The 14,995-nt window shown below is 36.9% G+C and overlaps 1 protein-coding gene across 1 annotated transcript in view; it reads left to right on the forward strand.

The window, feature by feature from the left end:
• DPY19L1 (dpy-19 like C-mannosyltransferase 1) overlaps window positions 1-14,995 on the forward strand; it is a 108,819-nt gene that overhangs the window by 52,480 nt on the left and 41,344 nt on the right. The window contains exon 8 of the mRNA XM_028845871.2: window positions 11,495-11,586. Coding sequence (XP_028701704.2) covers window positions 11,495-11,586 — 92 coding nt within the window. The remainder of the gene's footprint in view (window positions 1-11,494; window positions 11,587-14,995) is intronic.

Below are 14,995 nucleotides of genomic sequence, written 5' to 3' on the forward strand. Positions count from 1 at the left end.
TTTCCTTCCTCAGGGCCTTTGCACACGCTGTTTCCTATGCTTTGTATACACCTCTGCCCCCCTCATCTTGACCTGTGCCTAATTAACTCCTAGTCATCCTTCACAACTGGGCATTTCAGGTTGCATCTCAATGGTGTTCTTAATTTCTTCCTGCAGATCTGAATTTCCATCTGACATAGTTTCTCTTTAATTTTAATAATTTTATTTAGCATTGTGATAAAGATCTCCCAAGAAGTCCCTTAGTTTTTGTCTGTCTAAAAATGTTATCTTGCCTTCATTTTTTGAAGTATATGTTTGCTGATTAAGAATTACAGGTTGATAGCTTTACCTTTCAGCACTTTAAAGATGCCATTCCATTATCTTCTGGCTTCCACTGTTTTATAAGAAGTCCACTATAATTCTCACTGTTGTTCCTCTGAATATAATGTGTCTTCTTTGTTGTTCAAAGATTTTCAGTATGTGTTTGGATTTTATTGGTTTGATGGTGGTAAACCTAGACGTGTTTTGTTCATTGAACACTTTTATGGGTTGGTTTTTATTTTTAATCAGTTTTGGAAAATTTCTAGCCAAGATCTTCTTTTTAAATACTTTATTTTCCCCATTCTTCCTCTCTTTTCCTTTGGGGATTCTAATTACATGTATGTTCAACTTTTAAAAAATACTATCTCACAGATTTTTGACACTGTTCCTTTTTTTCCCATTTTTTTTCCTCTCTATTCCTCCCTTTGGATATTTTCTCTTACCATGTCTAGGAGTTGACGGATGCTTTATTCTGATGCATGCAGTCTGCTATCATCACTATCTGGTAAATTCCATCCCTTCCTTCCTTCCTCCCACCTTCCCTCCCTCCCTCTCTCTCTTCTTTCTTCTCTTCCTCCCTTCTTGCCTGCCTTCCCTCCTTCCCTACTTCCCTCTCTCCTTCCCTTTCTTTCTTTGTTCCTTCTTAGAATTTCCATTTTTTCCCTAGAGCCTCCATTTTTCTGTTGAAATTTCCTACCTCTTCATCTCACTAATATTTTTCTATACATTTTAAAATCTAATTATTGTAGTTATTTTAAAGTCTGTCTTCTAATGCCAACATCTACATTTTCTGGGAATTTAACTCCATTGACTGTTTTTTTCTCTTAATAATGGGTCATATTTTCCTGCTGCTTTGCATGTCTCATAGCTTTTTATTTTATGCAAGACAATTTCTGTAAAAGAATGATAAAGGTTGAACTAGATAATCATTTTTGCTTCAATTTCCCTAAAAAGGGAACATCTTCTTTTATGTCAAGCACCTAGTAAGAGAGACTGAGAATTTGGATCCCATATGAAGCCCTGCCAAGCAAGGCAGTAGTATAGTTTTAATTTGTTTTAGTTTACTTCCAGTTTCAAATGAACTACAGCGATCTCTTTTTTCTTTTCTTTTTTTTTTAACATTTTTTTTTATTATTATACTTTAAGTTCTAGGGTACATGTGCACAACGTGCAGGTTTGTTACATATGTATACTTGTGCCATGTTGGTGTGCTGCACCCATCAACTCGTCAGCACCCATCAACTCGTCATTTACATCAGGTATAACTCCCAATGCCATCCCTCCCCACTATCCCCTCCCCATAATAGGCTCCGGTGTGTGATGTTCCCCTTCCAGAGTCCAAGTGATCTCATTGATCAATTCCCATCTGTGAGTGAGAACATCTGGTGTTTGGTTTTCTGTTCTTGCGATAGTTTGCTGAGAATGTTGGTTTCCAGCTGCATCCATGTCCCTACAAAGAACACGAACTCATCCTTTTTTATGGCTGCTTATTATTCCATGGTGTATATGTGCCACATTTTCTTAATCCAGTCTGTCACTGATGGACATTTGGGTTGGTTCCAAGTCTTTGCTATTGTGAATAGTGCCGCAGTAAACATACGTGTGCGTGTGTCTTTATAGCAGCATGATTTATAATCCTTTGGGTATATACCCAGTAATGGGATGGCTGGGTCATATGGTATTTCTAGTTCTAGATCCTTGAGGAATCACCATACTGTTTTCCACAATGGTTGAACCAGTTTACAATCCCACCTCCATCTCCAACTTTCCAGGTGCTCAACTCAGGGGACGATTCCTTTGATCTCACCACTCTAAACTGGGAAGGGGTTAGTTTTCAGCTTTTTAGTTAATTTTAATCCATCTCCAGATTCAGCCGTGGCAAGGCCCTGGAACCTAAGTGCTGTGTGAGATTGTGATCTCACTGGGTTCTGACTCTCCCCAACTCCTTTATCTGCCAGATTCATATGTGTGTATGTCTATGTGTGTCCCAGGTTGAGGGAGGGGTGGCTGTCACAACAAATACTCATTTTTGTGTTTGTACCTTTTTCAGATTCTTGTTTATGTTGTTAGAATTTGTTTGGTTCCAGCAAAGACTCTCTGCCTATGGCAGATCCGTACCTAAATTATGCAATTGTTCCCAGGTGTGACAGTAGGGCCAACAGCTGTTCTATATCTTCACTTGGGCTATGTCTAGTTCCACTGTAAATCTTGTACTAAAAAGGCAGTACAAGAAAGTCCATTTTTCTCTACTGTTTTTTCTCCAGCTTTTTATTTTGAACAAATTGAAACTTACAGAAATGCTCTAGATTCACTTTCATTTACCAGTTTTAATATTTTGACACATTTGCTGTCTCTGTTATACAAACACTGACACAGACATTTTTCTAATCCATTTGAAAATGAGCTGCAGATATGATATCTCACCCCTAAATACTTCAGAATATGTTGCCTAAAAGCAAGACATTCTCCTACATAATCATAATACTGTTATCATACTTGAGAAATTTAACACCAATAATTATACAATAATATCTTAATACAGCCCATATTCTCATTTTCATAGTTTATTCCCATAAATTCTTTGATGCTTTTATTTTGGATCCAGAATCTGATTAAGGATCGTACATTGCATTTAGTTGTTATTTTACTTAGAAAAATTTATCTCAAACGGTTTCTCTTTTTTTTCATGGCATTAACATTTTTGAGGAGTCTCATTATTTTGTAGAGGTCTGACAATTTGGATTTGTCTGATTGTTTCCTCATTAATAGATTCAGATTAGACTTTTATTTTATTTTATTTTGAGACAGGGTCTCACTCTGTTGCCCAGACTGGAGTGCAGTGGCACAGTTTTGGCTCACTGTAGTCTCTGCCTGCCAGGTTCAAGCGATTCTCATGCCCTCAGCCTCCCGAGTAGCTGGGATTACAGGTGTGTGCCACCTCACCTGGCTAATTTTTATACTTTTATTAGAGACAGGGTTTCGCCATGTTGACCAGGCTGGTCTTGAACTCCTGACCTCAAGTAATCTGCCTGCCTCGGCCTCCCAAAGTGTTGGGATTACAGGCGTGAGCCACCACACCCAGCCAGATTAGACATTTTAATGAAGAATGTGGCACATATGATGTGTCCTTTTCTTTGCATTACCTCTGGAGGCATGCAAAACCAATTTGTCCCATTATTGAATTTACTAAGTTAAATCACATGGTTAAGGTGGTATTTGTCATATGTCTCTATTATAAAAATGCCCTTTTTCCTTTTAATTAATAGCTGAAATGTGGGATGATACTTTGAGACACCTGAGTATCCTCTTCTCCCATAACATTTACCAACTGATTATGCATCCACTGATGATCCTTGCCTGAATTAGTTATTACATTAGCCATTGCAAATTGTAATTTTCTAATTCTGCCATTTCATCTACATTTAATGGTGTTCTATAAAGATAAATCCCTTCGCCTGCCATTTTCTTTTATTATATATGCATAGGATTTTTTTTTTATTCAATGTTTTATAATCATCGCAATTCTTTTTGATGCTCCCATTGTCACAAATTTGTCTGGTAGTAGTCTCCCCACCTTTTAATGATATATAATTTTCATACATTTACATTTGCATATTTTAATTGTTCAGTGGATCTTTGCATATGTATACAATCTTGTATCCAGGAACTAGATCAATGTATAGACTATTTCCAGCCCCCAAGCAGGCTCACCTCTGTTCCTGTCCAATCTGTATCCCTCCCCATCCTTCAAAACAGGTAGCCACTCTTCTGTCTCTATCAATATTGATTAGTTTTGCCTATTTGGAAGTTTCATATGAGTGGAGTCATACTTTCTTATGCCTGACGTCTTTCTCTCAACAGATGTCTGTGATATGTATCCACATTGTTTTCCAAAGTGCTTGTACAAGTTTTCACTCCCATTGGCAATGTATAAGAATTCCAATTTCTTCTGTCAATACATCCGTGTCAGTGCTTGGCATTGGCAGTCCTCTTAATTACAGTCATTCGGATGAGTGAAATGGTACCTTATAGTGGGTTTAGTTTGCGTTTTCCTGATGAGTAATGATATTGAGCACCTTTTAATATGGCTTATCATATTTAGATATTCTCTTTTGTTTAATACCTAAGTCTTTACCCATTAAAAAATACTTGGGTTATTTTATTCATATATGGGAACTCTTTGTCTGCAAGTATATATATGTTCTGCAAGTCGCTTCTCACCACTTATGACCTGTCTCTTCATCTTTTTGGGTTTTGTGATTTTTATCTTTGTGTACATGATCTTTTGAGGGTTTGTTGATGAAGAAGTTCTTAATTTTCGTGAAGTTCCATTTATCAGTCTCTTATGTTTAGTCCTTTTTGTGTCTGATTAAAAAAATCTTTGCCTACTGTAGGTCATAAAGATTTTCTCATATTTTCTTTTAGAAGCTTGAAGAAAATATAAGGGAAAACCTTGGTGTAGCTTTCACATTTTGGTTTGTAATCTGTCTAGAATCTTGTATACAGTATGAAAGAGGTTCCAGATTCCTTCCTCCCTTACCCCACCCCAAATAGGATGCCCAGTTAACTTAGTACGTTTTTGTTAAAAAGAAAATTTTTGCCTGCTGAATTGTAGTGGGCTTTGTGTCATAAATAAAATGACTATATAGTTTTGGATTTATTTTTACACCTCAATTATGTGCTATTAGTCTGTTTATCTTCAAGCCAGTATCACACTGCCTTAAATATTGTAGCTTTATAAGTTTAATATCTGATAGTGAAGATCTCCAACCTTGTTCTTTGTCAATATTGCCATAGCTATTCCAGGTCCTTTGTGTTTCCATACAAATTTTAGAATCAGTTTGTCACTACTCCCCTCTCTTTCAACACATATACAACCTGCTGGTTAATCTCTAGATTAATTTAGAATGAACATTCCTGAATATACTAAATCTTCCAATCCATAAACATAGGTTTATATTCGTCTCCTTTAATTCCTTTCAGCAATGTTTTATGTTTTGCACATATTTTATTAATCTCTAGATATTTTATGATTTTGGCACTATTTTCTGCCCTTTTAATATATCTCATTGGTGTCTGAACACTTCCTTTCAAATACAAAAAGGTTCCAGAAACAAATTATTCTGTAATACACACAAAATTGTTTCAGAGTTACTGCACTAATGTCATTACCAATAACAAACCTGCCAAGTATGGTTCAGTATTTCTCTAGTTATTTTTCTCCTGTGAGTATATTCTACTAAGGAGGTGTAGTCAGAGTATAAAAGTTAAACAATTCAGAAGCAACCTGAATTGTTTTTATTTCTCCATGTTGTATTATCATTTTGATAGTGCAATTTGAATCTTTTGTTTCTGTTTCTCCTTATATTGCCTTTATATCTTGGCTAATGCTTTCATTTTGTAGTCAGAATTTGGTTATGTTGATAATCTTGAGCAGTGTAGTTTATAACTGCATGATAAAGGTGGTAGAGGTGACATTGATAACATCTTGCCAGATATATTTTCTATTTTAGATGAGTAAGCAATGGTCAAGTTCGAGTCTTTGCAACAATGGATGGAGACATGGAGGTGTACTCACTGGTTTTTCAACAAAGTTGACTGCTTTCATAGAGGTTTTTTGTAAATTTAGGATAGGATATAATGATATCTTAGATTTTCAGAGACAAAAAGATCAATGTTTTCTGTCATACAACCAGCTGAAATTCTTTATAAAGATAGTACAGTTTAAAATAGCATTTACATATCACTGACACATTAAACTCTGTGTGAGCCAAAATTGTACTGTAAGTTCAGATTGAAATATGTAACTGGTTAATCGAGCAGCTTATCCGTACGGGCTGTGCATAATCTGAAAATCTGAAGTCTGAAATACTCCAAAAGTCTTAAAACTTTTTGAATGCCAACATGATTCTCAAAGGAAATTCTCATTGGAGCATTTCAGATTTTGGTTTTTTTTTTTTTTTTTTGGATTAGAGATGCTCAACCAGTAATTAAAATGCAAATATTCCTAAATTTGAAAAACTGAAATCCAACCAACACTTCTGGTCACAGCATTTTGGATAAGAAATACTCAACGTATGTATGGTACAAAAATAGACCAAAACGCCAAGAAAGCAACCAGGCTTACTTATTATCAAGATACAGCGCCCTGAGATCCTCAAAGCCTACTCCAAACTAAAAGTCTTCCTAGATAATAGGACTGCCCTAAGTAGCATCAAACAGAAGATGTTCAAGCCATGTCTCTTAAACCTAGCATTTTTGTGGTTCTATGTGGATAGCAGGATTAGCAGGATTCTTAACAACTATAACATTCTCTGAAGAGAGGTAGCATAACCTTCATAGTGCCAGCAATCTTTTAAGGAAGCACTCATATAGTGTTTGAAGCATTATTATAGTTAATATTAAGCAATATAAAGCAATAGTATAGTCAATAAAGAAAAGCAGCAGTCAGAGGTAGGTAATTTGTTTTAAACCTAAACATTATAGTAGCAAGTTAGGATTGATCCAGCAAATAGTAACTCTAGTAAAAACTCTTGGAATAAATCTTAAACATGATCTGTTTGATACTAATACTAACCACAATTTGTGACTCACTAGTCAGTTGTTCTTCTATTTATTTTGAAGTTATGAAGATAAATCAATTAGATTATGCTGTATTTCCAATATTGTAAGTTAATAGATTGAAAATAGAGATTGAAAAATTAAGCTGTTTTTGAGATTCCTTAGTTATTGATTCTTGAGTGAATGATTAAAAATTATTACGCAGAAAATAAAAGCCTGTTGTTAATATCTACACAGTATTATGTTGCAATATAATCAGTGTTATGAAATGTGTGCTAAAAATTATATACTAGATGATTGCAGTTTATGCAATTAAGATTTTTATTGAATTTATTTTCACAGTAAGTGAATTTGTTGTACTTAAAGATAACATACATTTGTATAACCCTTTTTTGAAGCAGTTCACATGTATATTTCCTTTAAATCTCAAATTTCAAAATAATGCCTTTAAAAAGCATTGACATTTTAAACTGTCACACTATTTTTATTTTACATTTAAAATTAGAGAGAAAGAAAAAATATTTACTTGTTGAAACATAAGGCATGACTAAATCAAATCTCTTCACTATTTTCAAAGTATTTGAGGTCATCTGGAATGGCAATTATGTTTGTACCAGATCCAGTAAAGCACGTTGTGTTACTAGAGAAACAATAGAAAGCACTTTCATGGACATTTGATTTCATGCACTCAGAATTTTGGAGGGAGAAGACCTTGCCCTTCATTACAGTCCTGTAATTGGGTTTTCTTGTCCCTACTTTCAGAGGATGTAATTCAGTTTTGGTGAACTGAGTGACTTCAGCTATTAAATGAAACAAATTCCTGAGAGATGATAATGTCATTGAATGTGGGTAACAAATGTGGGGGAAACGTCTGTATGAAGAAAATTCTCAAATTGCACATTGCATAGTTTGAATACTTGCTTGTTTGAATACTTGTTTTTGTACAGAGACTGATGGCTTTACAAATTTTGATCATACAGGCATACTTCAGAGATATGCAGGTTTAGGACCAGACTGGGGCAATAAAGTGAATACCATAATAAATCAAGTCATGCAAACTTTTTGGTTTTCCAGTGCATATAAAAGTTATGTTTACACTGTACTGTAGTCTGTTAAGTGTGAAATAGCATTATGTCTAAAAAACAATGTACATACCGTAATTTAAAAATAAGTTGCTAATTCCAGCACTTTGGGAGGCTGAGGCAGGCAGATAGCCTGAGGTCAGGAGTTCAAGACCAGCCTGGTCAACATGGTAAAACCCTTTCTGTATTAAAAATACAAAAAAAATTAGCCGAGTGTGGTGGCTGGTGCCCGTAGTCCCAGCTACTCAGGAGGCTGAGGTGGGAGAATTGCTTGAACCCCGGAGGCGGAGGCTGCAGTGAGCTGAAATTGCACAACTGCACTCCAGCCTGGGCGGCAGAATGAAACTCTGTCCCAAAACAAATGAACAAACAAACTGCCAATGATCATCTGAACCTTCAGCAAGTTGTTCAAATGGAGGGTCTTGCCTTGATGTTGACGGCTGCTGACAGAGGGGTTGCTGAGGATTGGGATAGCTGTGGCAATTTCTTAAAATAAGATAATAATGAAATTTGCTGTGTTGATTGATTCTTTCTTTCACGAAAGAGTCCTCTGTAGCATGTGATGCTGTTTGATAGCATTTTACCCACGGTAGAACTTTCAAAATTGGAGTCAGTCCTCTCAAACCCTGCCACTGCTTTCGCAACTAAGTTTATGTCATATTCTAAGTCCTTTGTTGTAATTTCAACAATGTTTACAGTATCTTCACCAGTAGTAGATCCCATTTCAAGAAATTTCAAGAAACCACTCTTCTTTGCTCATTTAAGAAGCAACTCCTTATCCTTTAAGTTTTACCCCTATTACAGCAGTTCAGTCACATCTTCAGGCTCCACTTCTAGTTATCTTGCCATTTCTACCACATCTGCAGTTACCTCCTCCACTGAAGTCTTGAGCCCATCTAAGTCTCCCATGAGGGTTGAAATAAACTTCTTCCAAAGTCCTATTAATGATGATATTTTGACCTCCTCCCGTGAATCAGAATGATTTTCATGGTATCTGAAATAGTTAATCCATTCCGGATTTAAATTTCATGTTCCCAGACTCATCAGAGGAATCACTATAGCGACTAGAGCCTTATGAAACATATCTCTTAAATAATAAGACCTGAAAGTTGAAATGACTCCTTGCTTCATGGGCTGCAGAACAGATGCTGTGTTAGCAGGCATGAAACCAACATTAATCACTTCATCCGTCTCCACCCAAGCACTTGTGTAACCAAGTGCATTGTCAATGAGCAATAATATTTTGAAAAGAATCTTTTTTTTGAGCAGTAGGTCTCAAGAATGGGCTTAAAATATCCAGTCAATCATGCTAAAACAGATGTGCTGTCATCTAGGCTTGTTGCTCCATTTGTAGATCACGTGCAAAGTAGATTTAGTGTAATTCTTAAGGGTTCTAGGATTTTTAGAATGGTGAATGAATATTGGCTTCAAGTTAGTCACTGGTTGTGTTAGGTCCTAACAAGAGAGTCAACCTGACCTTTGATGTTTTGAAGCCAGCCACTGACTCCTCTCTGACTAGGAAAGTCCTAGATGACATTTTCTTCCAATAGAAGGCTTTTTCATCTGCACTGAAAATCTGTTGTTTAGTGCAGGCACCTGCCTCAGTTATGTTAGCTAGATCTTCTGGATAACTTGCAGCTTCTGCATCAGCATTGCTGTTTTACCTTGTACTTTTATCTTATGGAGATGGCTTCTTTCCTGAAACCTCATGAACCAACCTTTGCTAGTTCTGTAGCTTCCTCACCTCTCTCAGCCTTCATAGAATTGAAGAGAGTTAGGGTTTTGTTCTGGATTAGGCTTTGACTTAAGGAAATGTGGCTGGTTTGATCTTCCATCCAGAACATTAAAACTGTCTGCATATCATCTATAAGGTTGTTTTACTTTTAATTTCCTTCAATAATTTTTCTTTTGCATTCCAGACTGTTAGGCATAAGAGGCCTAGCTTTTGGCCTCTCTCAGATTTTGACGTGCCTTCTTCACTAAGTTCAATCCTTTCTAGCCTTTGACTTAAAGTGAGAGATGAACAACTCTTTCTATTAATTGAACACATAGAGGCCCTTTTAGGCTTATTAGTTTTCCTAATTTTAATATTATTGTGTCTCAGGGAATTTGGAGGCCTGTTGGGAGGGAGAGAAATTGGAGAGTGGCTGATCGGTGGAGCAGTTAGAACACACACATTTATCCATTAAGTTTGCCATCTTATTGGGCATGGTTCAAGGCACCTAAAGCAATTACAATTGTAATATCAGAGATTACTGATCACAGATCACCATAGCAGATATAGTAATAATGAAAAAGGTTGAAATATTGTGAAAATTACCAAAACGTGACACAGAGATGTGAAGTGACCACATGCTTTGGAAAAATGGCACTGATAGACTTGCTTGATGCAGGGTTGCCACAAACCTTCAATTTGTAACAGACGTTATCTGCGAAGCATAGTAAAGGGCAATGAAACGCAGTTTGCCTATGTATCTTACTGTCAATCATACTGAACTCTCCAGTTAATCTAATAAACAGCTTTAAAAAATTGCATTCTAGTAACAACATTATACATTATCAGCAGACCTTTTCAATCTTTTCAGCATTCCCTTGTGGGAGTAGTTCATTCATAAATAGATATGTATGTCAGTTTCATAAAGGATGGTGAGCTTGGTAGAAAAGAGTAAACTGGCTCAGTCTTTTTATAGCAGTACTAGAAATATTCAGTAGTCTGAGGTAGAGCTAAAATATAGGAAACACTTATTTCTGACATGGTCTTTGTCATTCTGTGGAGTCTTAGATACCCCTGCTTGCATTGAAAGACATCATTATTTTAGTGTGACTTAATATCAGATTGCTTGTATTTAATTCTATGCTGTTTTCTGATGATGGAAGGATGAACTTACTAATATGTTTAGTATATATACAGAAAAATGACGTTATTACAACTGTGATAGTACATTGCTTAATTATGTCCAAAGTGAGCTTTTCAGAAAGGTTTTTGCTTAACAATTTTAGGACTTTTGTTACTTAATTTGATTCTACCACCTACTTTTAAATATTTTGCAACCAAGGGGAGCTTAGGCAAAAAAGTAAAACCAAAAATGGAATATTCCTTTGTAGCAGCACTGTGAATGAAAATACTAAAATTAATGACTACAAAGAGTTCTCAAGTACTGGTTATGGATAGTTTTGCTGAAATTCATGGGAAAGAAGACAAACAATAGATAAATAATCAACTCAAAATATTCTAAAATTTGGCAGAACATTTTCTTGCTGGTACTTTCCTCCCTTTTAAGATGTAGTTGCATCTTTTTTGGTATTTTCTTGTTGACAATTCATGATACTAATGCTTTACATGATCTTAAGCCGCATGTTTCTCTGTCAGTAATGTTTCTCACATGCTAGTTTTGCTGTTTATGGAATAAAGTCCAGTAGTTTGTTTTACAACATGCCATTTAAATTGTGTTCAAAATAATTTTATTTTATTTATAAATAGCAATTTTTCCTTGGAATGTCTATCTTAGTAAATTTAGCAAGTGTACTATACTATGAATTTTTTTTTTCAGTGTACCCGTGTAATGTGGACACCACCTCTCCGTGAAAGCTTCTCATATCCGTTTCTTGTTCTTCAAATGTTGCTAGTGACTCATATTCTCAGGTAACTTTGACTTAACCTTATTTCTTTTTGCATTAAATAATTTAAACTAGAATTTCTTGATCTTCCATAATAAAGTCAATATAATAAAATAACCAATATGATGCTGTTGTTAGTAAAAATATTTTAAGAGTATAACTTAAAAATAGTACCAAAACCATTTCCTCTATCAGCCTTCTATTCCTCTTCCTTTTTCTTTGTGGTCCACAGTGACTGCTTGAGAAGGAACACATTTGCTTTCACTTCTCCTGTCGTTTCCACTTTCTCAAGTCTTCTTCTGTTACCAGTATAACCTCCTGAAAATGAGCAGAAAGAACGTAAAGGCTGGTCTTGTTATAGTGTATCCTGTAAGATACAATCCTTTGGGGCAAAGTGTAATTCACAGAATTCACACTTCTCTCCCTTTCTGCTGACAAATATTGAGCTGCCTTGCTTCAGAGGGTAAAAATGAAACCAAATGGGGGCTATGGAAAAATGGAACAAAGCATGATAAAAATCTGAAGATGACTCAGACCGATAACTCCCTTCAGTGATCCTCCGAATTCGGAAGAACTTTGTTGAAGTCTGTTATGCCAAACGCTTTGGGCAATCTGTATTTCCCTCTGAATGTTACAGCAAGCATAGAACCATCACATGGCTTTTAGTCTCCTACATAGTAGTGTCTTTAGACAGACCTTTCATAGAACATGGGATGGGTAATGTTTTTAAAGTCTGTGTAGCTCTAGCTGTCTCCTAAACTCCTCTTTAATAGGGTTTAAAGCTTCTTTAGCACCTTCAAATAAGGTGAACCTCTATGAATTCATAACCTTTAGCTGTGCCCTGTTGGTTCTGAGGCACATTGAGCAACGGTCCCTTCTCAAACATCTCTGTAAGAAGTGTTGTGCTGTAAGAGTCTTTGATTCACCACCACAGATGCTGTTTTTCCACATTCACATTCTTGACCATGGCTTTTTTCTCCAGTGTAGTGCAGACAGCAGACTGCCCATCAGTCTCTAGTTCCTTCCTGCTTTTCTACCTCTGCTCCTGTCTTAAATCCAGTGAAGGCAAATCTTTGAATCTTCTTTCACTCACTGATCTGATCTGTCCCTGAGTAGCTGGGTGGATGCTGCTCCGGGGACTGAGCGCTGCTTCCTTTAGTCCATCTGCACCATGGAAGGTAGTGTTAGTTTCCTGTTGCTGTGTAGCCAGTCACCACAAACTAGGATCTACTGTCTTGGAGTTCTCTAGCTCCGAAGTTTTACAATCAGGGTATTGGAGGTGCTACACTCTTCCGGAGGGCGCAGAGTGGGAGGGGAGAGAATCAATTTTCTTGCCTTTTCTAGCTTCTAGAGGCTGCCTGCATTTCTTGGGAGACCGCCTGCCTTTCTTAAGAGGCTGCCTGCATTTCTTGGGAGACCGCCTGCATTTCTTGGGAGACCACCTGCATTTCTTGGGAGACCGCCTGCATTTCTTGGCTTGTGGCTCCTTCATCTTCAAAACCAGCAATGGTGGATTGGGTCCTTCTTTGTCAGTTCACTCCAACCTTCTCTTCAGCCTGTCTTCCACTTTTGAGTACCCTGTGGTTACATTGGGCCCACCTGGATAATCCAGGATATATTCCCTACTGTCGGGCCAGGTGATTAGTCATCTTCATTCCGTCTGCAGCCCTAGTTCCCCTTTGCCATGCAACATGACATGTTCACAGGTTCCAGGGATTAGGGCACAGATATTTTTGGAGGCCATTATTCTGCCTTCCTGGATGGGGCCTCTCCAGTTGCTGTTTCCTGCCTTTAAGAGCTGCCTTCTGTTGGATTCTTCTCTGTTTTTGGCTCCAGGTCCTTCTGTGACAAGCTTTTTATGTTTTCTTTAGTCTCTTATCATTGTCTTTTTCAGCTTTACCTACCTCTTCATACCTGTCTTTACTTTTTGCTGAAAAGTTTTAGAGAAATTTCCTTTCTTCAGAACCTTCTTCATTGTCTCTGTTTATATTCTGGTTGACATTTCCCTTCTCATATTCCTGGCCATCTGAAGCTGAATCAGATGCTGCTTTCATCACTCCTGGTTCAGATCCATCCCATCTTGATCTTCCTTGCCATCTTCATTGGCAGCTTCTGATTGCGATGGCTTTCCTGGTTATGCTCCTTAGTTGGTGTGGCTCCCTGCTTGCTTGGTGTGGCTGTGACTGCTTGCTTGGAAGTGTGGGCTTTCATTTTGCTTTCTTGGACACTGCAGTCTTTTTTCTGAAGGATAGCAACCTTCTCTCTATTGGCCATCTTCATCTTCTGATATTTCATCCTTCTTACTGACATTGTCTCCTTTGGAAGAGCAGCCATTTCCTTTAGTTCTTGGTTTCTACCTGTAGTTGACATATTGTGACATGAGAGGGAGGTGGTGGGTGGTGATGGCTTGGGGGAGCCAAGAAGCTGAACAGTGTTGATGCAGGCTGCAGTGCTGAGGATACTGTTATCAAACTGGAAAGGAGACTGTTCCTTAATGCTAGGAATCATGTATAAATAAGGTTAGAGGTATATTTTAACAAATTGGTTTTGTCCAGTTTTGCATTTTAAGCATTTTTAGAAATTCAGTTTATATAATCACCTAATACTAGCACAGCTTAGCTTTTTCTTGATTGTTCTTAGCTTTTTTTTTTTTTTTTTTTTAAATTATCCTTGGCAATATTTATGTTTCCATTTCTGTTGTCTTGGGTCAGAGCTATTTTGATCACCAATTGGATTTTCTTTGTTTTCTGTTCATTCCTATCTCCCCATAGTGCATTCTTTACCCAGCTGCCAGATTGGTACTAAATTCTGTTCAGAAATCTTAATGTCTCTTGTTACCCATAAAATGAAAATCAAATTTGGTATTCAAAAGCAGTAGAGAAAAGCTTTATTTTAGACAGTGGCTTTCAAACTTTTGGACTATGATCTATGAGAAATAAGAAATAAGTTTTACACTGTGGCTTAGAATACACATACATGTATGCACACAACTGAAAAGTGTCACAGAATAGAACCGCTCGTACGTAGGATATAGTCATATATATTCCGTTTCACTCTGCTGATCTCCATTTTTAAATGCTAAATTTTATTCCATAAGTTGACTTCATAGCTCATTAAAAGGTTATCTGGAGTTTAAAAGTACTTTTGTTGGATTAAAATAGCAGAGAGGGATGTCCTTTGGGGAAGGGATACTTCCAGAAGTGAAGAAAGGCGTTTCGTAATGGTGCTCTATGCTCCAGGTAGGTTTGTCTAACCAGGATGTCTTTACTGTATCCAAGCTGCCTACACTCCATCACCTCAGTATATTAACATGCACACTCCGCTTCTGTGAAGATGGACACGTGTGGGGCTTTGCGTTGGCTTGCAGATTTAGAGGATAAAGTCATCTAAAATCTAAAATCTCCTAAAATCTCCTAAATTACAAGTCAGTACCA

Source organism: Macaca mulatta, chromosome 3 (assembly GCF_049350105.2).
Source record: "Macaca mulatta isolate MMU2019108-1 chromosome 3, T2T-MMU8v2.0, whole genome shotgun sequence".
NCBI lineage: Eukaryota > Metazoa > Chordata > Mammalia > Primates > Cercopithecidae > Macaca > Macaca mulatta.